At 37.3% G+C, this 23,073-nt stretch overlaps 1 protein-coding gene across 1 annotated transcript in view; it reads left to right on the top strand.

Moving 5' to 3' along the window:
• The window catches only part of EFHC2 (EF-hand domain containing 2), a 173,235-nt gene that overhangs the window by 93,004 nt on the left and 57,158 nt on the right, over positions 1–23,073 (top strand). Inside the window, exons 9-11 of the mRNA XM_016166665.2 lie at positions 5,795–5,937; positions 8,404–8,600; positions 11,581–11,711. Coding sequence (XP_016022151.2) covers positions 5,795–5,937; positions 8,404–8,600; positions 11,581–11,711 — 471 coding nt within the window. The remainder of the gene's footprint in view (positions 1–5,794; positions 5,938–8,403; positions 8,601–11,580; positions 11,712–23,073) is intronic.

Below are 23,073 nucleotides of genomic sequence, written 5' to 3'. Positions count from 1 at the left end.
ACCCAAAGGAGGTGGACAGAAAGACTGTTCCTGTTGTAAAAGGAGAGGGATTTTTCTTACAAGTAAACAAGATGAAACATGATCCAGAGTGTTGCTTTTGGAATCCGGGGAAAACAGTTTCTTGTGGGTAGTTGTCTTAGTCTCTTCTTCTGTCTACACTGCGTCAACTTGCCCACAGAACACTGACTGTAGACAGCATTCCATGTTATTGTCGTTCTGTTGTGGGTAGAGGATGGTGATACAGGAAGAGATGTCTTTAATTATGTTTCTTTCTGTCCACTGCTCATTTTGTGTCAGGAATACACTTCCCTTAAGCTCCTTCCACAGAGTGACCTTGTTTCCATAGTACCTGGCACATTCAGCTGGAGACTTATACATGAGTTTGAATAACCCAAAGTTTTAAAATTGTCAGAACCTAAAGAGGATGATCTCACAAAGCATACAAAACAGTTCCTTAATGCAAATAAATAAACTTTGAATTGAGATGTGCAATTATATATGACATATATTGGTAATATGTATTGCTATTATAATTTTATTGGGTGCTAATTGTTGTATGAGGTTAATGGTGATCCATTATGAGTTGTTGGAAGAAATAGTTTCAAATTAAAACATCTAAGGTTTTTGATGGAATGAAGACCCTTATTGTCTGGGTAAAAATTCACTGTGGCGGCCTGATGGGCAGATTGTCCAGTCTGACTTGGGAGAACCAGAATAATGTTTTTCTTGCTGCACCAGAGTGAATTAGTTATTTTGTGCTCTGTGTGCCCACCATGCTCTAATAATCATGCCTGTAATGATAATATTACTACTAATATAAAGCAATTTGTGGTTATGACATGCTAACTACTTTATAGTACTCAATCTCATTTAATCCTAAAAACAATCTCATAAAGTAGATAATATTAGTGTGCCTATCCTTCACACGAGGAAACTGAGGCTCAGAGAGTCTATACAATTTTCCAACGCTCACACAGCTAATTTTTAGTTGAACTAGGATTTGCATCCAGGGAAGTCTGACTTCTAGAGTTCACCTTTCTTGCCACAGAACCTGTACTTACCACAGTGTGTGGCAATTACTTGTGTAGGTAATGTGGTCTTCCTCCTTGAGGACAGGGACTGGCTTTGTTGCTTCCCTCAGAGTTAGAGTAGTGTTGGTTATATACTTGGGGCTGAATAGATATTTGTTACATAAGGGAAGAAATGAGTGAATAAATGAGTAAATAGAATAAACATTCATCCTTCCAGTTGTTAATGCTGGATAGAAGAGACAGATGTACTTTCCACCAGGAAGGCTATTATCCCAGACTTATGCTATTCATAACCATATAGCTTCCAAAAATTCATGGTTTAATCTTAATCTATGACTTTTTTCAGATATTGTCTATCTGCTGTCATTTTTTTCCTCTTTAAAATTTTTTCCCTCAATAAAAATAAGCCTTTAGGTCTCTCCCAACCACACACATATATAGCACTAGCTGTTTTTGAGGTTTTCAGTAGGTATGTAGCCCTGGATGAGCAATTCATTTTTTTAGTCAACAGATATTTACTGAGTACTGGCTATATGCCAAGCACTGATTTAGAGGCTTGGGACACATCAGTGAACAAAACAGAACAAAAAGCCTTACCCTTATAGAACTTACATTCTAGCTTAGGGAGGTAGAAAATAAATAAAGATAATATGTAAGTATATTCTGTAGTATATGGGAAATATTAAGTACCATGGAAAAAATAAAGAATGTAGTAAGTTGCCATGAAAAGAATAAAGGGGAACTGAGAGTATGGCATTGAAGAGCGCCCATGGTTTCAATTTTAAATAGTATGGTCTGGATGTGCCTTACTGAGGAAATATGTTCTAGGTAGAAGGAACAGTCAGTGTAAAGATCCTGAGCAAGGAGCAGGCTTGGGCCATCCAAGGAACAGCCAGGAGGCTGATACCAGTAGAGTAGATGATTAAAAGTCAGAGTAGACAAATAAAGAAAGGTAATGGTGGATCAGATGACATAGGGCCTTGTAGACTATCATAAGGATTCTTTTAACTTTGAGTGATAAGGGGAGCCTTTGGGACATCTGAACAGAGGAGTGCCTAGATCTGATTTACATATTAAAAGAATCTTTCCAAATGCTTTGTTGAGAGTAAACTATAGAAGGGCAATGATAGAAGTAAAGACCAAGCAAGAGGCTACTGCACTAGTCCCAAGAGAAAAGTTGTTATTGATCTGGGTAGGTGCCACAGAAGTGATGAGAAATAGCAGATTCTGGAACTATTTTGAAGGTTGAACCAATAGTATTTCCTGACTGGGTATGAAGTGTGAAAGAAGAGAGAAGTTAAGGATGACTCCCAAGGTTTTGGCCTGGACACCTAGAAAGATGGAGTTGCTATCTATTGAGATGAAAAATGACTTTCAGTAGAGTAGGTTTGGGGCAAAAGCACAAATCCAGTTTTGAAATAAGTTAAATCTAAATCTATTAGATATCAAGTGGAGATACTGAATAACCAGTTGAATATATGATTTTGGGGTTTGGGAGAAAGTTCTGCGCTAGAGATAGAAATTTGGAAGTCATCAATGTGTGGATGCTATTTAAAGCCTTGATACTAGAAGAAATCACCAAGGGAGTGAACATACATAGAGAAGTAGATAACAAAGTTATTCTTTGTTATCTCCAGGACACCCCAAATTAAGAGGTTGAGGCAAAGAGTAAGAACCAGCAAAGGAGACTGAAAAATAGTAAACAAGGAGGTAGGAGCAAAACCAAGAGAATATAGGATCCTGGAATCCAAGTGAAGTAAGAGTATCACAGGAGTGAACATTTGTACCAATTGCTGCTGATTGGTCAAATTGGACACAAAAATGAACCATTGGTATTGGGGAGATCTTTGTGGACCTTGACAAGAGCAGTTTAGGTAGAACAAACCTGATGGAAATGTATTTAAGAGAGAATGAGAAAAGTCAAGACAGTGATGATGGATAACTCCAAGCTGTCTGTAGAAAAAGTTAATACATAGCTACTGGACCTAGGAATTTATAAGTTGTTTAGGGACAATAGGAATAAATACATTTAAAAAAATCAGCCAAGATTACAAGCCTATACAGTGCTAAATTGAGTACCACAGATTATGATCTGTGCAGGATGTGTGAGTAGACGCTCAAGGAGAGTTCTACTGATTGAGCCCAAATGAATGGACGGTACTCTGGGAAGGCATAGGAAAGAATGAGGGTATGCTCTGGGATGACACCAAGTGAATGCCTAGAAGCAGAAACGAGCACAAAATGGAGCAGTAAATGAAATGGCTTGTGTGACTTGAGTAAAAGAATATGTTATAGGTGGTTATGACAAATAGCTGTTAAGCAGAGTAGGTGGTACAATAGGAAGCAGTGAAAATACTAAAGTTTTTAGAGTGCTGGGAATATTGTGATAGTGTTCAGAGAAGTTTGATAAATTAGCCTAATAGTCAAGAAAATATCTGAAGATACTTGCAAGTGTTTTTCAAAGTGTGCTCTGGGACCACTTCATTAGAATCCCTTGGGGAGCTTATTAAAAATGCAGGTTTCTTGAGATTAAGCTAACTAGTGAGTCCATATCTCTGAGAGTGGGACTCTGGATTCTGTATATTTAACAAGCTCTCCAGGTGACTTATACACAGTAAAGTTTGTGAACTGCTGGTCTAAACAGTTTGTTTGAGTACATTGTACTCCTGATTGATGAGCTCTCTAGAACACTAGAATTAGATGAAAAAATGACATATTAAAATGAAAAATCCACACTTACCATATATACTTATAAATTTATGTGAGTGCTAAGAAGCTATATTTACAATAGCATTCATTTGGCCTGACATTTGGCCTTATTCAGTTGTTTCAATGATATTTCAGGCATCCGTAAAAGTTATGGGTATTTTATTAGAGAGGGTTACCAAATCTATTTGTTACTTATAAATTCAATTATGTACTAGAGAAGAAGATTGACAAGGTATAGCTTCCCCCATGTACCATATGAAGTCTGTCTAAAGTCTGGGAAACTAGGACCTAAGGAAACAGAGCTATGGAGATCTATCTGTTTTTCCCAGACTGCCCTGGGGCTACCCTTCCAAATTGCTGGTTATCATCTCATATGAGGATTCAAACTGGGAATTGTGGCACCATGTTTTTTCAGTCCTGTACCCTTGGAAAATCTGAGAAAGGGGCAGAGAAAAGCACTTTTTGTTTCTGCAAATCGGAAATGTTTTTCGTTTTTTCTTTTCTGTTTCTTTTTGTTGTTGTTGTTAAATCGCTGTAACCACATGGAAAGAATTAATATCAGCACATGAGAATTCGAAAGTGACGACTTCACTGCTTAGAGTTATGACAGAGAAGTGATGAAGTACATGGTTTATTTTATTCTCTGCCTCCTTGGAGTAATGATTTTGATTATCAAAGACCTCCCAAAGAGTTTAGGATTTGTTAAGTAGTCTACATTTTACTAGCTGATATTTACAGATATGCTTCTGCTGAAAGAACATTAATTTCTTCAATGACAAGGCAATCAGCTTTGGGAACTTTTGATTTTTTGGGGAACTTTTGACTTCAATCTCATTTTTAGCCAACTAGACTATTCTATTCATGCATAGAATTCTAAGTGCAAATTCCAATTTATATGATTTTATAACAACTTTCTACAAACATTAATTGAGTTGTTACAATGTAAAAAGGGTTACATTAGACAACAGGTAGTAAGATGTAGTCATTGCCCTCAGAAAACAGACTCATAATGGCTACTTACAATATGAGTGATAAGTGAAATAATATTTAATATAGCATTTGACAGGGAAAAGGTGAGTTTTCCATTGAAGTGAGTTTGGGGATACTTGGGAACTGAGGGATTGGCTCAAGGAAGGAGACGATGTGAGGCTAGAAGAAAGAATAGAAATGGGCATGAGAAAGTAGGAGGTGAAATAGGGAAATGGCTCCAGGCACCTGTGAAGCACACATGCTGGCATGCACGTGCTCAGGAAATGAAGGCCAGGTGCTGTTCTTCTTGCTGACATGATTGTTGTGATTAGGGAACAAGCTTTGTAAGTAGGCAACTACCGTTTAATGCAACTGGTTGCATAGTATGTTTATGGTACATTTTCCCAATGTGTTACCCTGGACATCTAAAGAATAAGTGATACTTCAATACATTGAGAAAATTCCTCTGCATATAGATTTAGAGCCTAAGTAAGAATATGGTTGAACATTTTCAGCTTCAGAGAGTTTATTCTACTCTCTTAAAATCATAACACACTTGGGGGTAGAGGGTGGGTGATATGGGCAAAGGGGGTCAAAAGTACAAACTTCCACTTACAGAATAAGTCATGGGGATATAATAGCTGGTGACTATAGTTAATACTATGATATTATGTATTTGAAAGTTGCTAAGAGAGGAGCTCTTAAAAGTTCTCATCACTAGAAAAAAATTAAGTCTAAGTATGGGAGGTGAATATACAATGTAAATATATATATATGCCTTACTATTAAAATGTACAGCTGAAACTTATTGGATTTTGTTAACCAATGTTACCATAAAAATAAATTAATTAAAAAAATTTTGTAACTATATATGATGACAGATGTTAACTAGACTTATTGTGATGATCACTACACAGTATATACAGATATTGCATCATGTACACCTGAACTTATATAATGTTATATGTCAATTATAACTCAATTTTAAAAATCCATGGTGCACGTTTTGCAGGTTTTATTTCACATACATAATATATGGAAGATTACTTGTATAATGCTGTAACCCTCATTTCTGTTTCATTTAGCTATGGCAACATAAGCAACATACTCCGTTTTTTTGCAAAACTAATCACACATAAATGTGCAGACGTGGACAGGCTGTTTATTATTTCATATTTTCTCAGTGATGACACAATTTCAGTGTTTGAACCCATAGAGAGGAATTCAGGTAAGAGACATCCTTTCATAGCAATTTCCTTAGAACAATTAACTGTCTCTTCATTTTGAAAATTAGGGGGTATAATCTGATTTTATAGCCTAGACAATCTAAGATAGTGACTTTCATTTTTTTTAACCACTAAAATTTATTTGATAAAGATCTCTAAATGGGAACCCAGACATATAAAATTAAAAAAAAAAATGGAACAGTTTTGGTTGGATCAAGACTGGGGAACTTGGTATGCCTCGTTTTGAACATTATCGTCCCTTCCTCTGCAGCCTCTGAGGCACCTCTGTGGAATCCAAGGGCTTCAGAATCATGAGCTGGCTACTGCCAATTCCACTCACATCCAGCAAGGGGGAATCTGTATTCTTCATAGTACCACTTACAAGACTTGCTTAACTATAAGACAAGAATCCCAGATTCACAAATTTAATCTTCAGAGTCCATCTTCCTTTGGTTTTTCTGTCTGTTGAGGCTGTTGCCAAGGTTCTGGCACCCAGGCCTGTGAATGTCTCTCCACTGTGTACTGATACTGTGGCCCTTGCCAAGGCAAGCCATTGATTTTGACTTACCCAATTATGGAATTTCAAGGCTCTGTTCTTGTCCCATCATGTTTAAAACTTTTACTTGTGCTGAAGACACATGTTTGGGAAGAATAATCAGTGTCATGCTGGTAAACAGGCCCTATGAAAAATTTTAAAGGCCCTAAAATTTGTACCATTTTCCCATTTCTGTGGTGTAAATATCCTAACAATGGCTATTTTCAATTTCAAGCAACTAAAGTTTAGCCACTGCCTTGCAAAATCTCTGAAAATTGAACAATCAGCCCTGATGAACTGGTATGAGCCACTTAACACACCAGTGAATAATGAATCATTTGTACAATTAAGTCAGGTTCCACAGTGATTCGAGTAATGGATCAAATCTTAAAATATGAAACAAATAGAGATTAATATAAAATCATGCTCTTAGAGATCAAAAACTCAACTCTATACATCTAGAATGGGGAAGATATGGCCAAGCCAATTACAGCACATATAAAGCAGAAAGGGTGCTGGTAGTCATCTACATGCTTACCAGTTATAATAGCAGCCATGATTGAGTAATTACTGTTGTCTTTACAAGAAATTTACAAGAGGAAAACCCCAAGATGAGGATTTAAAGTACAAGAGATTTATTAGGGGAAATGCTGGTGAAGGAAATTGTGGAAGGAGCTAGAAGACAACCAGAATAGCCATCAGACTGCACTGCATGTCTGATTCCTACAAAGGACAGAGAGAAGAATGAAAGTCTTAGACTGCAGTGAAATTCTAAGAAAGTTTCAGTAAGGCCGACGGGGAGTCCTAGAGCCAAAGCCAAGATGGGAGGAAACTGCATCTTGCAGAAATGGACCTGCCTTCATATCTCTACCTTATTTAGTCATTTACTAGTAGCAACCTGTGGGAAACATGACTTCAGCACAAACTGAGGATAGATTTAAGAACATCGCAGCTGGGACCTTACGTCTTCTATGTTCCCCATCAGTAGCCAACCTAAGAAATACATTTTTATGACCCCCACAAATTTTCCCATTTTATAAGTGAGAATTCAGAGAGGTTCAGAGAGATTAAATAACTTCTAAAGATCATTGAGCAAGCAAGTGACAGAGCCAGGATGGACTCCAGCTGTATTTGGCTCCAAAGCCTAGTCTTTCCATCACCTGTGGTTTCTAAATATGGTAGGAGGAGTGTGATGAAGCTGACTCTACAGGCTCATCTGGTCTCAAGTCGTAGTCATAGGTCTGAAGATTTCAGTTCACTATCAATTAAAAGATACCATTGTCCTCATGTTCACCTCTGCTTGCTGATTTCCAAAAGATCAAAAACCAGATAATGCCCAGAAGAGAGGAAGTGAAATGGTGAGAATTCTGGAAAGCAAGAAATATGAGGCATTGCTTAAAGAAGCAAAGATATTTTGCCTATAGAAAAAAAATAATTAAGGGGACTCCTATTGTTATCCTTAAACAATGAAGTAAGCTCCTTTCCAGAAGCGGAACATTTTACACTTAATCTGCATGTCAGAGTAAGTGTAGGACATCATCTTGGCCAAATGGGTGGAAATAAAATCAAGTACCTAGTCCTATTCAAAAATATTCACAGATGATTACCCTTCTGATGTCCCAGTTCCCAGTATGCTGCTGAGCATATAGCAGGAAATTGCAAAGTGTTTGTTAAAGTGTTTAGATTGGGAATGGAACAGAGAGAGGAAAGAAAAGGTTGGAATGCCATATCACTTTTATCTTTACACATTCACCTAGGAAATCTAATTTCTTCACCCGCTGCCTCATTCTTCCCTTCGGTCTGGGAATAATAGGCAATATGAGTTCACAGCTAAGTTGTATGGTTTGTGCTTGAGTTGAAGTAACTCTAAAGGCAAGTTTTATGGTTCTTTTAAGAATAAAGGCTACTTACCAACTTTTCTCTTTTTCTATAGGGAATGCTGGTGGGAAATTCTTGAAAAGAATGCGTGTTAAGAAACCTGGACAAGAAGTCTTTAAAAGTGAACTATCAGAATATATCAAGGTCGAGGAGCTGTATATTGGAGCCACAGTGAATGTGAATGGCTACCTGTTTCTTTTGCTCAATGCTGATGAGTACACTTTAAAATTCATGGAGAAGAATTCAGAGAAGGTGAGCTTACTTTGTATAATCTTTGACTTGCCTCTCAGCACTTTGCAATCTGTGTTTTTCTTTCTCTAGGCCTTTTCTTCTTTATCTCGCTACCCATTTTACATTGTGCATTCACACATGTGGGCATGAATAATGGATCCGAGTGACTTGGCTAAAGGTCCTGTCACAGAGGCCAGGTCCTGGTCTACTCCGTTTACACGCTGGGTCCTTTGCTGCCTAGCACCACAGATGCCAGGCACAGGCAGGAAGCAGGCCCAGAGTTGAATCAAGTTTCGTGGGTTTTCTGCTGACACCAACAATGTTTTCAGAAAGAAATTCATTAACTATAGGAAAGGAAGAAAATCCGGTGCCACACACTGTGCTGTCCCAGTTAATTGGCACAGGCTTATAAGGAAGGCTAAGACCTGAACAAACAGAAACCTCGAGGGAATTCAATAGTTGCTGGGGTTGCAACTTTCCATAATAGGAGCCACCTGAGGCCTAAATAAGATTTCAAGGACAAATGGGCAACAGTAAGCTCAGAATTTTCTTTTATTTGAATTAAGATGGTAGATGGGACCGTTACTAAAAGTATTATGGCAGTGCTGTTTAGTAAAAATAATATGTTGACAAAATCTTGATTTTAAGTGTGGAATAACTTGGTACATAAACAACGTATATTTGAGAGTCATTGCCTAATATTGAAAAATCTATCTAGAAAAATTTTAAAAACTGCCTATAAGAAATAATAATTATGTGCTAATTATATATACACACACATGGTATTCATTCTCTTTCATTTAAATATAAAATGCTCAAGGGTAAGTTGCTAATATCAGTCTTTCTGTGTATGTCACATCACCCATGTCAGTTTGGTCTTCTGAGAAGCATATGCCAAGACAAAATTAGACATGTAAGAGATATATTGGAAGAAATGTGTATGAAAGATAAAGGCAGAGAGAGCAGGAGTAGGTAGGCAGGCAGATGTGAAGGTCTGAGCCCTAAGGAGGAGAGGGAAGGAAGGAGGACAGGGTAGGAAGAGCCTCAAATGTAGCACAGTTCTGACAAAGTTTTGGCCAGGCCAGCGGGGAGCCCAGAATAAAGACTGCCCATCAGAGAAGTTCTGTGTCAGACAGAATGACCCAGCTCTGGTGCCCTCACCATGCTGCCATGGGTGGGAATAGCCCAGGGAGAGTGTGGTCTTGGTAAGAACACTGCACAGATCCTGAAGTTATAGCACCTGGCGTATGTCAGGTAAAAGTGCTCTTCTCTGCACAGTCTCTCTGATGGTAGGCCTGCCAAATTATCTCTACATTTAAAGTATTAGGAATTTGGATTATTGTCAAATCATGAACCAGTTTCTCTTGAAAAGTTCTGAATTCAGGTGAGAAGCTCAATAATAGGGTAGTTAGATTTCTGGAGACCAGCAGGTTTACCAGGGAAATCTGACTCCACACTTAGAAGTTGAGAAAACTTAGACATGTAATTTCCCTGAGCTTCACTTTCCTCATCTTTGAAATAGTAGTAACAACAATGCCTCTTTCATAAACTTGCTATGAATATTAGATGGGATAATGTGTGTGAAGTGCTTTAGCTCATAACAAGCCCATAACAAGCTCAGTCAGTGTACAATTTACAATAGCTAATACAGGGCAGGTCTATACCTTTATGTAAAATACAGTTGACCCTTGAACAACATGATAGTTAGGGGTGCCAAACCCCTACACAATAAAAAATCCAAGTATAACTCTTGACTCCCCAAAAACTTAACTACAAATAGCTTGCTGCTGACTGGAAACCTTACTGATCCATAACATAAATAAACAGATATTTTGTATGTTATATGTATTATATCCTATAGTCTTACAATATAGTAAGCTAGAGAAAAGAAAATATTAAGAAAATTATAAGAAAAAATACATTTGCAGTATTTATTGAAAAAAGTTCACATATAGTTGGAGCCATGTAGTTCAAACCTATGTTGTTCGAGGGTCAACTGTATATAGCTCATGGATGTATATGTATTTTATTTTGTTTTATTTTTTAATTATAGTTGACATACAATAATGAATATGTATTTTTTTAAGATATAAAGGGCTTTTCTAGTTTTAGAAGATAAAAAGCTAGGACATTACCTGATATCAACATTCCAAGTGAAAAACTGCATTATTTTAAAACTGCCCTTAACAAGGAGATTCTAAGCAGAGAAAGGTTATTATACTCTGAGGAATCTTTTCAAAAGAACTAATAGATCCTATCATGGAAATAGATGAAAGGAAATATGAAAAAGGGAAGGAATGGGAGTTTGTATTAGGTGCCAAATCTCCTGGTGGAAGAGAGGGAGCTTTATGCTAAATTGCCATCAGAGTTCTAATTTTCATATTTAGTCTTCTCATTTTTTAGCTTCTCGCTATAATTATTTGCAACCTTATGCTTTATTGGATTGAATAAAGAGTATTATAGAGTCAAAAACCAAATCACAGAGTAGGAGACACGAACTGGGGGCTGTCTGGAGAGTAGATATAAGGAGATTACAGTGTATGTGAAGCTTTGACACCCAGCCTTGCTCTGCTAAGTGTGTCACCTGGTGGCCAACAGTTCTGGGAGCCCACTCTAAAGATCTGGAGAAAATGAGGGTCCACTCTTTCAATTGTGAATACCCATTCTCTCCATTAGGGTCACCCAACATACTGGGCCAATGTCCAAGAGTTAAAGGGAAGAAGCTACTAAGGGGGAAGCAGGCATTGTTTTCTGATTCCTGTGGCCTGCTGTCCCTTAAGTTTATTTTTCTTAGATCTGGGCCTATGCTAATGTTACTCGATCTGAAGCTTTAACTGAAAATAAATCTAGTCATGTCTTCTCTGTGCTGATCTCTATGGAAAGACATGGCCAGCTAACTTTAGGTTCCTAATGTGAAATCTTTTTCCTGGCCATCAGAAAGATTGGGCACCCTATGTCTCAGGCATGTTTAAATATCTTTACTTTCTTTTCACCCTTCTAGTTTCCTTTCAGCAACCTTGAACTTGCTCTACAAAAGCTGAAAGATGAAAAATCAAAATCCAGAGAGATCAAGCAGGTATTTAGGGACGCTGATCCTGCGTTCACGAAGATGGTCGATTATAATACATTCAGGTAAGCCATTTTCTGCTAGCAATAGTCTGTTTTCACCTCAAGATTGTTGAAAGACCAAAAAGAACAATTTCTTCTCTAATGCTTTCTAAAGACTATATACTTTTTATTAGAAATTGGCATTTTTTTCCATTTCCATATTACTTCGTAGTCAAGTTTTGTTTATTTCTAGTAAATCTCATGTATTTGCATATTAAAGAAGTTTATAGGTGAGAACAGAGGGGCAAAAGCATAGAAAGTCAGTTGGTCACATTGTCTTGTAAATCATGGCATTGAAGGATTTGGGACATGCGGGGAGGGGTGCATCTGAGTGAGAAAGGCAGAAAAAAAATGTAACTAAGATCTGGGCAACAAAGGAAGAATATCTCCCTAGGAATGTGATCCAGTTGGAAAAGATAATGGAAACTTTACTGAGGATCAGAGAAAAGATGATAATATATGAGTCTGTGTGTATGTATGCTTACACATATATGTGTATTTTGAAAGAGATAAGAATATAGAAATCGAGGGAAAAATATGACAGTAGTTAGAAATATTATAAGAAATTATGAATAATAAAGCTTTTCTTTAAGGTAAAGCTGAATTCTAGGACAGTCCAGTGGCTGACGTAGGCAAATTTCCAAACAGCAGATACACAGGGAAATTCAAATTCAGGGTCTTAGTACAACTGTGAGACTTCTCTTAGCCTGAGAACAAAGTGAATGGAGCGTTCAGGAGAATATAAATTAAATCGTAGATGGAGGTCAAAGGGGACTTTCTCTTTAGGCTGAGAATTCTGGCTTCTGAAAACAATAGTGGCTGAAAGCTATATAGGAAACTCAGCTTGATGCAGTCAAGATGTGGGCTAAGAAATGAGGAAGTCAGCCCAGGAGAGGGTGGAAGGGAGATCTTTCCAACTTTGTGCCCGAAGTTGCCTATTGCACTAATATCTAGTGACCTGAGTCCACCATGAGGCACAAGTGTCCCAAAAGCTCATTTGTTGTTTTAGCAAAGCTCTTATTTTTCCAAAATGTTCTTTTGAGAGAAGCAGTCAGAGGACATATTTTTATTGTTTAAAATTGCCAACCTCCTGGGATCAATAAGAATTTATAGTTCTTTGTGATTGTTCATAGTAGTACACATGTCCATGGCCTTTTGCAAAATAAGTGGAGACAGAGTAAAGAACAAAGACAATAGCTCAGGGCATGGACTAATGGCAAGCAGTGGAGGAGAAAACAAATTTCCATCAGAAATGAGGAAGTGGTTTTATTTTATTATTTTGTGTCCTTTTACTAAAGCACCCATTCTCCCAACACTCTAGTAAAGTCTATTGGAAACACTTTACAGAATTTATGGGGCTTTTGGAGAAGGACTTCAGTCAAGTAGGAGATCCAAGCAGGAAAAGTTGTTCTGTAGATGTAGGTCTGACCCCTAACCCTAATTACAGGTGGAATAAAGCAGTGATCCCCAACCTTTTTGGCACCAGGGACCCCTATACTTCTATGAAAATCTTCCGGCACTATCAATCCATGGCCTGAGTATGGGGACTCCTGGAATAAAGGACCATTGCATTATGTGATTGGAGGATGGCCACAGGCATTGCATACTCCGAAATAACAAGCTCCTGATCTTTAGGCCCTCTCCTGATCAAAAATTACTTAAGATGAAAATCAGATCAGGTCATGTCTGGCTTGAGAAACCCTTTAGCGGTTTACCATTGTCCTTACAATAGGAGCCAAACATTTTATTGCAGCTGTCAGGGCCTTGAGTGATGGGACTCTCTGTTTATATTTCCAGTGTCATCACTTTTTCTCCAGCCCTGTCCTCTGGCCTTGCTGGCTGTCACTCAGTTTCTCAAACACATCAAGCTTTTTTCTGTTTCTAAGCCTTTGCAGTTCTCTCTGCTTGGAATGTCCACACCATCATCCTTTTCATGGCAAACTGGTACTCATCTTATCATCACTTTCTCAGATGGACTTACTTTCTGACTCTTACCTAAAATAGTTCACTCACTTATTCTTAACCCCTTGTTAATATTTATCATAATACAACTTGCAATTACTTTACTTAGATATCTGTACTTGGTGTATGTATGCTCGTGTGTGTCCTATCCTATTAGAATATGAGCTTTCTAAGGGACAAGGACCTCAATAGCTTTTTTCACTGCCCTTCCCCCAGCGCTTGGTGCTGGGCTCAGTACATACTATAGTTCCCGAATGGAATAATAAACTACTAGAATTATTCTTGGGGCTTCTAGTTTGGAGGTGGTGGCATTGTCCCCGGATGAGAGTGTAGGCCAGGAGTCAAGATGACCTGCAGGGTCCATATGACATGGTCGGTATTGGGTACTGTGCCTTCTGTGGTTATCCCACAGCTGTAGGTTCCTAGTTTATGGTCTTCATCCCTCTCTTTTGCTCCTCATGCTGACTCCTGGGCAAAGGAACCACATAGTTAGTTGCTATCACACCACACCCTATAATTTAGTGCCTGGCACCTTTACAAGCTAATATTTTTCTTTTATTTATATGTGTATGTATGTGTGTATTTTTTGGCTCTCATCACCAGAACATAACCTCATTGAAGGCAGTGACCTTCTCTTTCTTGTCTTCTGCCTTAGCCTTATTACTTTTCACAGTACCTGGAACTTTATCCAACCCTTACTGCTCTGACTGTCAGTCAAAGGCTGAGTTCTCCACATTAGCTCTTCAAGCTCAGACCATTCTCCTGAACTATAAACCTGGAAATATGAATGCCTCTGGGACATCTCTCCCTTAGGTGTCCCTTAGGCATCCCAAATTAACTCACCCTAAATTGACCTCATTTTTTCTCCAATGAAGTTGCATCTGGGGACACTATCTTGGTAAAGGCCGCCATACTTGTCCCCAGGGCGTAGGCCAAGGTGCCTTTTTTCTCCCTTCTCTCCTATCTTGACTTCTCCCAATCTCTTGTAATTGCACTTCTTAAACTACCCCTCACCATCCCCAGCTTCATTGTTGCAATTCAGCTTTTCATCACTGTTCACTAGTTTTGCCAGAGTGACCTTCCTAAATTTTGATTATGTCATTCCTCTGCTCTAAACTCTACAGCAGTTCTTCATTGCTTTCAGGGTAAATCCCACCCTCTCAGTGTTTCATTTGAGTTTGGTCATGATCTGACCCTCGCCTATACCTCTCCTTGTTTCCATCTCACTAGATTACTTTTGTAGATGTCACCATTTATCGAACATTTATGTTGGGCCAGACATCATGTTAAATGCTTTTCATCTTTTATCAATTGGTAGCCCCCGTTATTTGTTTATTTTCTTGCCTCTGCAGTTGGCTCTTGCCAAGTACAATAGATGTTTGTTGAATAATTTAATGAATGGTCTGATTTCTCAAGGAACATTCAGTCTACAGTTTGCAGCAAACAAGTAAATAATTGATTACCTTGCACTGGGGAAGGGCAATCTGTCTCTAACTATAGGAGAGTCATGGAGAGCTAGGCCTCACACACACAAACCAAGTGATTTGGACAACTCACTCCACCTACCTGTACCTCACTCTTTGTCTATCTAATAGTCTCCAAGGCATGTTCCAGGTGTTAACATTCTGAAACTCTTAAAATGTAGGTTTGTAAACACACTTGTAAAATATTCCCTTTTCAAATTCGTGCGTTGAAGTAGTAGAGTAGGCAGACAGAGACAGGATTGTGGTGTAGGCCTCTGGACTCCATTTCTCTAGCCCCGACTCTCTCCCCTGCTTACATATATCACACTCTTAGTATACACATGAGGACTCAGCCCGGACCTGCTGCTCTGGGCAGTGGTCCAAGCCCTGGGCATTTTTCTTCTCAGAGATTTGCCCCACTTCTCAGGGATACCTTGCGGGTAGTTGCTAATAAACTACCTCTGCATAAGGTGCCAGGGTCGATAATGGATTAATAGGTTAACATGTGGGCCTTCCTGAGATATTTGCCTCAAAATGGACCAGAAATAATGCAGGGACAGGAGAGAAAAGGAGGCACTTTGAGGAGGGAATGTTTCTTTTGCCTTGTGGGGGTTACTAGTTCTGCCTTTAGGCTGGACCTAGTTCTCTGGGACCCTTTTTTCATGGTCTGTCAGATTGGCCTATGAAAGTTGCTGATCATTAGCAAAGAGCATACAGAGACCCTTTCTCAGAGCCTCGATATCTGATGGCAAATTTCAGCAGGGCGTGGGGAAGGGACTAGGCCTGGCAGGGTTAGTGTTTCCAGCAATTGGGAACATGGGCAGGGCAAGGCTTCCCAATGTGGGCCATAAACTCTGAACCACAGGTAGCAGCAGTAACAGTGAGGACCCCATGCCAGGGAAGATGTCCATGCCAGGGAAGATGTGGCTAGTCCCGCCTTGGCCACCTCCTGGAGCCTTGATCTGCGCATCAGAGATGACACCCACTCCATGTAGCCTGTGTGTATTTTGAGTTTCTTTGTACTTCCCTATTCTCCCTACTTGGGCGGAATTCTTTGAAGTCAGGGCACATGCCCAGTTCACCCTTGTGTCTTCCCCAGATACTTCTAGTACTGTTTCTCAGGCCTCAGTGAATGTATTGAATTATTACCCAGTTCCTCCACAGACCCCCATTATCAACTGCAGGGTCAGGAGATTTCCTGTGAACATCCACCTAATAAATTCCTAAGATTTAGAGCCTCAAGAAAATTTTCTTTGTTGTAAAACTAAAATTCTTCCTGAGGGAGGTAGTATAACAAATAGATCTGATTTTGGACTTGTAAATCTGAATCCAAGTCTCAGCTCTGCCATTTGTTAGCATGGTAGCCTGGAATAAGTTGCTCAACAATGTTTTCACCTATAAAATGAGGATAATAATACATCCTTTGTGATTGAATAACTTTGATAATGTGTGTAAAGTTCATATTTTAGCACACTGTAGTACATAGTGGACACTAGAAAACTAAGCCCTTTTATCAATAGTTACAACTTGGTGTCACTGAAAATAGAAATAGGAATCTATGTTCTGTTTTTGGTATTTCAATGAGTTAATGTATTTACCCATGATGAGGTCATTGAAAACATTCTTTAATAAATGAGGTTGAAAGAAACTCTTTAAAAACTTGTAGGCCACAAAGGTGGAAAATAAACATCTTTGGTGGACCAAGGTTGAGAAACATTAATTTAATCCACCCTATTACTGTCCTTTGCTTCAAGGAAGAAGATTGTAATGATCTCATCCTGATTTATCTAGGACAATTAATCTCTTCTTTTATGTGGTTTTGCTTTATCTTTATTTGAACAACTCTGTGTACATTATTTTTGGTGTTTTTATTGTAAGCTATCTAACATCTTTTAAGAAAGCCACTAAGTCATGAATATATATGAAACAAATAAAAAAAGACAAATTCCAAAAGCATTCATTTACTCTCATCAAGAACCAAATAGACACTGACAGTGTTCATAGCATATCTTTGAGATGGGAGCTTCAGTATACATTTTTGAAAACAGCATTTTGAACCTTCCTAAAGGCATTAAATATAAATAATGTGATGTCATAAAAAGAATGCTGGCTTGGGAATCTAAAAGACTGAGATCTTTGATTTGATTTTGTCACTGCCTGATGGTGTTTGTATTGGTGAGGGCTTAGTTTTAAAAAGCAGAATCCTCTCTGGCTAGTTAAGCAGAAAAGGAATTTATTAAAAGGATCCTGGGAGGTTCACAGTATCTTTGGAGAAATAAGCTTGAGGCTAAATTCTAGGAACAGTGCCCAGAAATGGGCTGTAGAACTTGTCCGATGAGAAAATGGCCTCTGTTACCTCTGCACCACCCACAACTCAATGCTACATTTGCTCTTCTGCCAAGAACTTGATTTTACTGCAGCCATCACTACCACCACTATTGGCAACCTTGCATCCGTTGCCACCCCGGAAAGCTGAACTCTTCTGACACTAAGTGTGGCCCATACCTAGCTGGTTTTGTCTGTTAATCCCTTCCAAGTCAAAGTTTTATGTAGACTTCCATGGGCCACCTGGGCTCCTTATGTAAGGATCCTGGGTCACCTGCATGTTTCCAATGCAAGGAAGGCCGGGAAATTGAGGTCTGACTTCCATGTTGGGGTGACAGGGAACATAATGTGGGAATTTCTCCAAATATAGAAGAGTGGTTTCAAAGGTACTCTCTTCATTTGCTGTGATAGCAAATCCAAGCCAAGATGAAGTGAACAGGGAACATAAAATATCAACATTAGGGACTAAATTCCTTGTTTATAACCAAACCAAGTAAAACACTTGCCTAATTTTAGAATTTTGAAAATACTGTTCTGACCCACCAAGCAGCTAAACAAAATACAAAGCCCTCCCCTCCCCTCTGCTGCTTTGGCAATCTATAACACACCTTTCTGAGTTTAAATTGCCTTAAATGAAGGTATTGGATTAGATTCAAATTCCTAGATTGAAAGCTGGCAATTGTATTCATTTGGCTTTCGTTCAATATTTTTAAAATTAGGAGTTTAAATGTAAAAATCTATGTATCTGGTACCTCTTGAAAAATAAAAAAACTGGACCTACATTTCCCCATGATAACAACCAGTTAGGGGTGAGTGGCAGCTACTCAACTGTATTTCTTCCTAGTTTTTTCAATTGCTTATTGTCTTATACCTTCTCCAAGTTATTTTACCTGTATTCTCTAGGTATATACTTGACTAGATAACCCTTGGATTAGATCATCATAAGGTCCCTTCCAGCCATAAAATCCTATTATTTTCTTACCTCAGGGATAGTGTAAATAGGCATTTAGGAATCACCGATTAAAGAGCCCAAAATGGAGCTGAAGACTGATTTTTAAATTAGAACCCGAATATAATTGTGTATCTAAAAATCCAAGATTCCATTTAAAAATGGTTAGAACTATTAAGAGTATTCAGGAAAGTAGCTAAATATAAGAAAAATGTATAAAAAGCAGTAGTTTTAATTTATACCAGTAATAACCACTTAGGAAATGTTACGTAATAGGGGATACTGTTCTCTATAGCAACAAAAATCATGAAATACCTGGGAATAAATTGGATAAGAAATGTATAAGACTAAAATAAACACAATTTCAAAACTATTATATCTGTGAATGGGAATGTACTATTTTAAAAATTCTGATCTGTCCAAATTAATCTAGATTTGAAACAATTCCAATCAGAATTACAGTGTGGATTTTTGTTGTTGCTGTTGTTAGATTTAGTTTTGTTTTGTGGGTTTAGGAGAAGAAAAATTAGCCCATTGATTATGAGGTCCCTCAAGAAAAATAAGGGATTGAGAAATGTTGAAAAAGAGGCATATTAAAGCTTAGATACTAGAATTTATATAGTTTGTAGATATTTGAAAACTGTACAATGAGAGGAATAAACCAACATCAGTGAATTAGAGTATAAAGTCCATAAAAGACCCATTTTTTATGGAATCCATTGTTAGGTATATAGAACATTTCAAATCAGTGGAGAAAGAATGGATTATCAATAAAGGTTTTAGTGACAATTAATTGAGAAACATTTAACACATTTTTAATTTGTAGTAGGGCAATTTCCAAAAACCATAAAGGAAAAGTTGACGGTACTATGGGAAATTTTTATATTTCTCTATGGAAAAAGATACCATAAACAAACTTAAAGACAAAGGATAAATTAAGAGAAATATTAGAACCAATATAAGAACCAGGGGGTTAACATTAAGGATTTATTAAAAACTCCTTTAAAATCAACAGACAAAAACAGGTTAAGGATAAGGATAGACAATTCTCAGAAGAAATATAAATAGCCTTTAAATCTATGAAAAGAAGCCCAATAATGGTGCAAGCTGAAACAACAATAAAATATAATTTTCATGGAATATTATGTTGGCAGCATCTTAAAAGAATAATATAACTAACTGACTGTAGGTGAGCATGTAGGATAACAGGTACACTTATTTTTTCTTAACAGAAATTTAAAATGGTTCAGCATTTTGGAGGGCAATTGATAGTATCATGTATAATGTTTAGACTCCTTTACTTAGTAATTGCACTTTTAAAAACTTTTGTATTCAGAAAATTTTTGACAAGTAGATTGTAATAGTTGTGTGTATGTGTGCACGCACACAATATTTATTGCAACAAACTTTATAATAGAAAACATTTGGAAAAATCCATTACCCAATAGTAGGGGAATAGTTAGATATATTCTATTGAATTAGTTTAAGACGATACTATTTAGCCATGAGAAAGAATGAGATGGACAAAATATGCATACCTGAAGAAATATTCAACATATTAGCCAGGGTTACAAGTAGCCCCAACATCTCAGGGAATTAAATCAACAAAGGATTATTTCTTGCTTACTCTCTATATCTATTGTTGTTGTAAGGGAGCATTTTATTCATAGGAGTCACTCAGAGATTGAAGTTAACAGAACACCCACTACCTTGAATGTACCAATCACTGTGCCAGAGAAAGAAGAGAACTTTGGAGGGTCAAGCTCAACAGATTCTTATCTGGGAAGAAATGCATATCATTTGCATTCTTAATTCATTGAGGAGTACTAGTCACATGGCCCCATCCATATGTTCAGAAGAAAGAGGGAAGCCAGATGTTGGTGAATAGCACTAATGGCTACTATATGTGTGTGTGTGTGTGATGCTGTTTTATATATAAAGAAAAATTCAGAAGTCTGTATAATGTGACCCTATTTATGCCAAAAATCTAAAGGTTATATGTGCATGTATATTTATTCAATATTTCAAGGATTGTATATCCTTTGAAGAAATCCTAGCAGACTATACACGAAGCTGTTAATAGAGTATGCCTCAATCTTTAACTTTTTCTTTTTTTTTAACAATGAAGTAATTGTTAAAAAAAGTTAAAAACAAATAAAACCCAAACAAATAAAACCAAAAAGCCTGGGCAAAGAGCACTAAACATTTTTTATTTCTTGCTTCAGTTTCCAGAATGATCTAATGGAAAATGCTGGCAGAATGTTCTGAGCAAAAGTTAAGTCTCAGAATCATAGAGCAGGGTATAAGTTATTTCACTTGAAGGTCTACTCTGATTATTGTTTAGAGTCAAATAATTTCAATGTGTTCATTAAAATTCTTATGTTATTGGCCAGAATATTTTATCTTAATGTGACAAAATTCTAGAGCTTTAAAATTAAATTTTGGGGTCAAATAGTTTTTATAATTTTCAGATTCTTACCAAATTAGCAGCAAAGTCTTGCCCATTCATTTTCCCCCAATATCTTATGAAAAATGTAAAACATTCAGAAAATGTTATCATTAACATTTTACTATATAGGCATACCTCGGAGATATTGCAGGTTAATTCCAGACTACAGAAATAATGCGAGTATTGCTATAAAGGGAGTCACATGAATTTTTTGGCTTCCCAATGCTTATAAAAGGTATGTTTAAACTATACTGTAGTTTACGTAGTATCATTATGTCTAAAAAAGCAACATACTGTATATACCTTAGTTAAATAATACTTTATTGCTAAAATATGGTAACCATCACCTGAGACTTTATGTATGTATGTATGTATGTATGTATGTATTTCTTGGCGAGGCAACTCTTGGTTGACCTCACAAATTGCAAGGACCTTATCAGCTCACAATCCCCATTATCTGAGACTTAGTCATGATCTTTTTGCTGGTGCAGGGAGGTTCTTTCCTTGATGTTGATGGCTGCTGACTGATCAGGCTGGTGATTGATGAAATTTGGGGTGGCTGTGGCAATTTCTTAAAATGAAACCACAATGAAGTTTGCCACATCGGTTGACTTTTCCTTTCATGAATGATTTCTCTGTAGCACATGATGCTCTTTAATAGCTTTTTATTCGTGGTAGAACTTCTTTCAAAATTGGAGTTAATCTTCTCAAACTCTACTGCTGCTTAATCAACTAAGTTTATGTAACATTCTAAATCTTTTGCTGCTTTACCTTGCGCTGTTATGTTATAGAGATGGCTTCTTCCCTAAACCTCATGAACCAACCTCTGTCAGCTTCAAACTTTTCTTCTATATCTTCCTCACCTCTCTCAGCCTTAATAGAATTGAAGAGTTAGGGCCTTGCTCTAGATTAGGCTTTGATTTAGGGGACTGTTGTAGCTGGTTTGGTTTTCTATCCAAACCACTGAAACTTTTCCATATCAACAATAAGGCTGTTAAGCTTTCTTATCATTTGTGTGTTCACTGGAGCAGCACATTGTATTTCCTTCAAGAACTTTTCCTTTGCATTCACAACTTGGCCATTGTAAGAGGCCTAGCATTTGGCCTGTTTTGGCTTCCTCACTAAGCTTAATTCTTTCTAGCTTTTGATTTAAAGTGAGTGTGACCCTTCCTTTCACTCGAACACTTAGAGGCCATTGTAGGGTTATTAATTGGCTTAATTTTAGTATTGCTGTACCTCAGAGAATAGGGAGACTAAAGGAGAGAGAGATGGGGGAATGGCTGGTTGGTAGAGGAGTCAGAGCACACACATTATTTAAGTTCACTGTCTTATATGGGCACGGTTCATAGTGTCCCAAACAGTTACAATAGTAACATCGAATATCACTGAGCACAGATCACCATAACAAATATAATAATAATGAAAATTTTTGAAATATTATGAATATTACTAAAATGTGACAGAGATATGAAGTGAGCAAATGCTGTTGGAAAAGTGGCGCCATTGACTTGCTCAATGCATGGTTGCCACAAACCTTCAATTTTGAAAAAATGCAGTGTCTGGAAAGCACAATAAATAAAAGCACAATAAAATGAGGTATGCCCGTATTTGCGTTATTAGGAATTTCTCCATTCATATATCCTTCTGCCAATCCATTAATCCATATTAATTTTGATCCATTTCAAAGAAAAATCACAGCCATCCGTTATTTCCCTCTAAATATTTCAACATGCTTACCATTTATTTAGATCTTTAATTTGCTATAAAATTTATGTTCAATAAAATGCACAAACCTTAAGTATATATTTGCTGTTTTGACAAATCCATTTACTTGTGCAACCCAAATCCCTATTAAGACATAGAATATTACCATCACCACAGAAAGTTCACTCACACCTCATCCCAGTCAGTCCTGGCACACATCCTCCATTAAATAAGCTACCACTATTATTTTTTTACACTGTAGATGGTGTTTTCTTGTGCTAGAATTTCATATAAATGGAATTATACATAATATATCCTTTTTTTCCTCCATTTCCTTTTCTTTTTATTTATTTTTTTTCTGGGATTTATTTATTTGTTTGTTTGTTTGCAACATTTTACTTATTTTTCCCCCTATCCACTCCCTTCTGGCAACCACTAGTTCATTGTGCATGATCATGAATCTTTGTCCTGTTCATAAAAGCATTAGGTTTATATCCCACATATAATTGATATCATATGATTTTCAAACTTTTC

The sequence above is a fragment of the Rousettus aegyptiacus genome, unplaced genomic scaffold (assembly GCF_014176215.1).
Source record: "Rousettus aegyptiacus isolate mRouAeg1 unplaced genomic scaffold, mRouAeg1.p scaffold_m13_p_9, whole genome shotgun sequence".
Taxonomy (NCBI): Eukaryota; Metazoa; Chordata; class Mammalia; order Chiroptera; family Pteropodidae; genus Rousettus; species Rousettus aegyptiacus.
The sequence above is the reverse complement of the archived record's forward strand: the minus strand, read 5'-3'. Positions and strand labels throughout refer to the sequence as shown.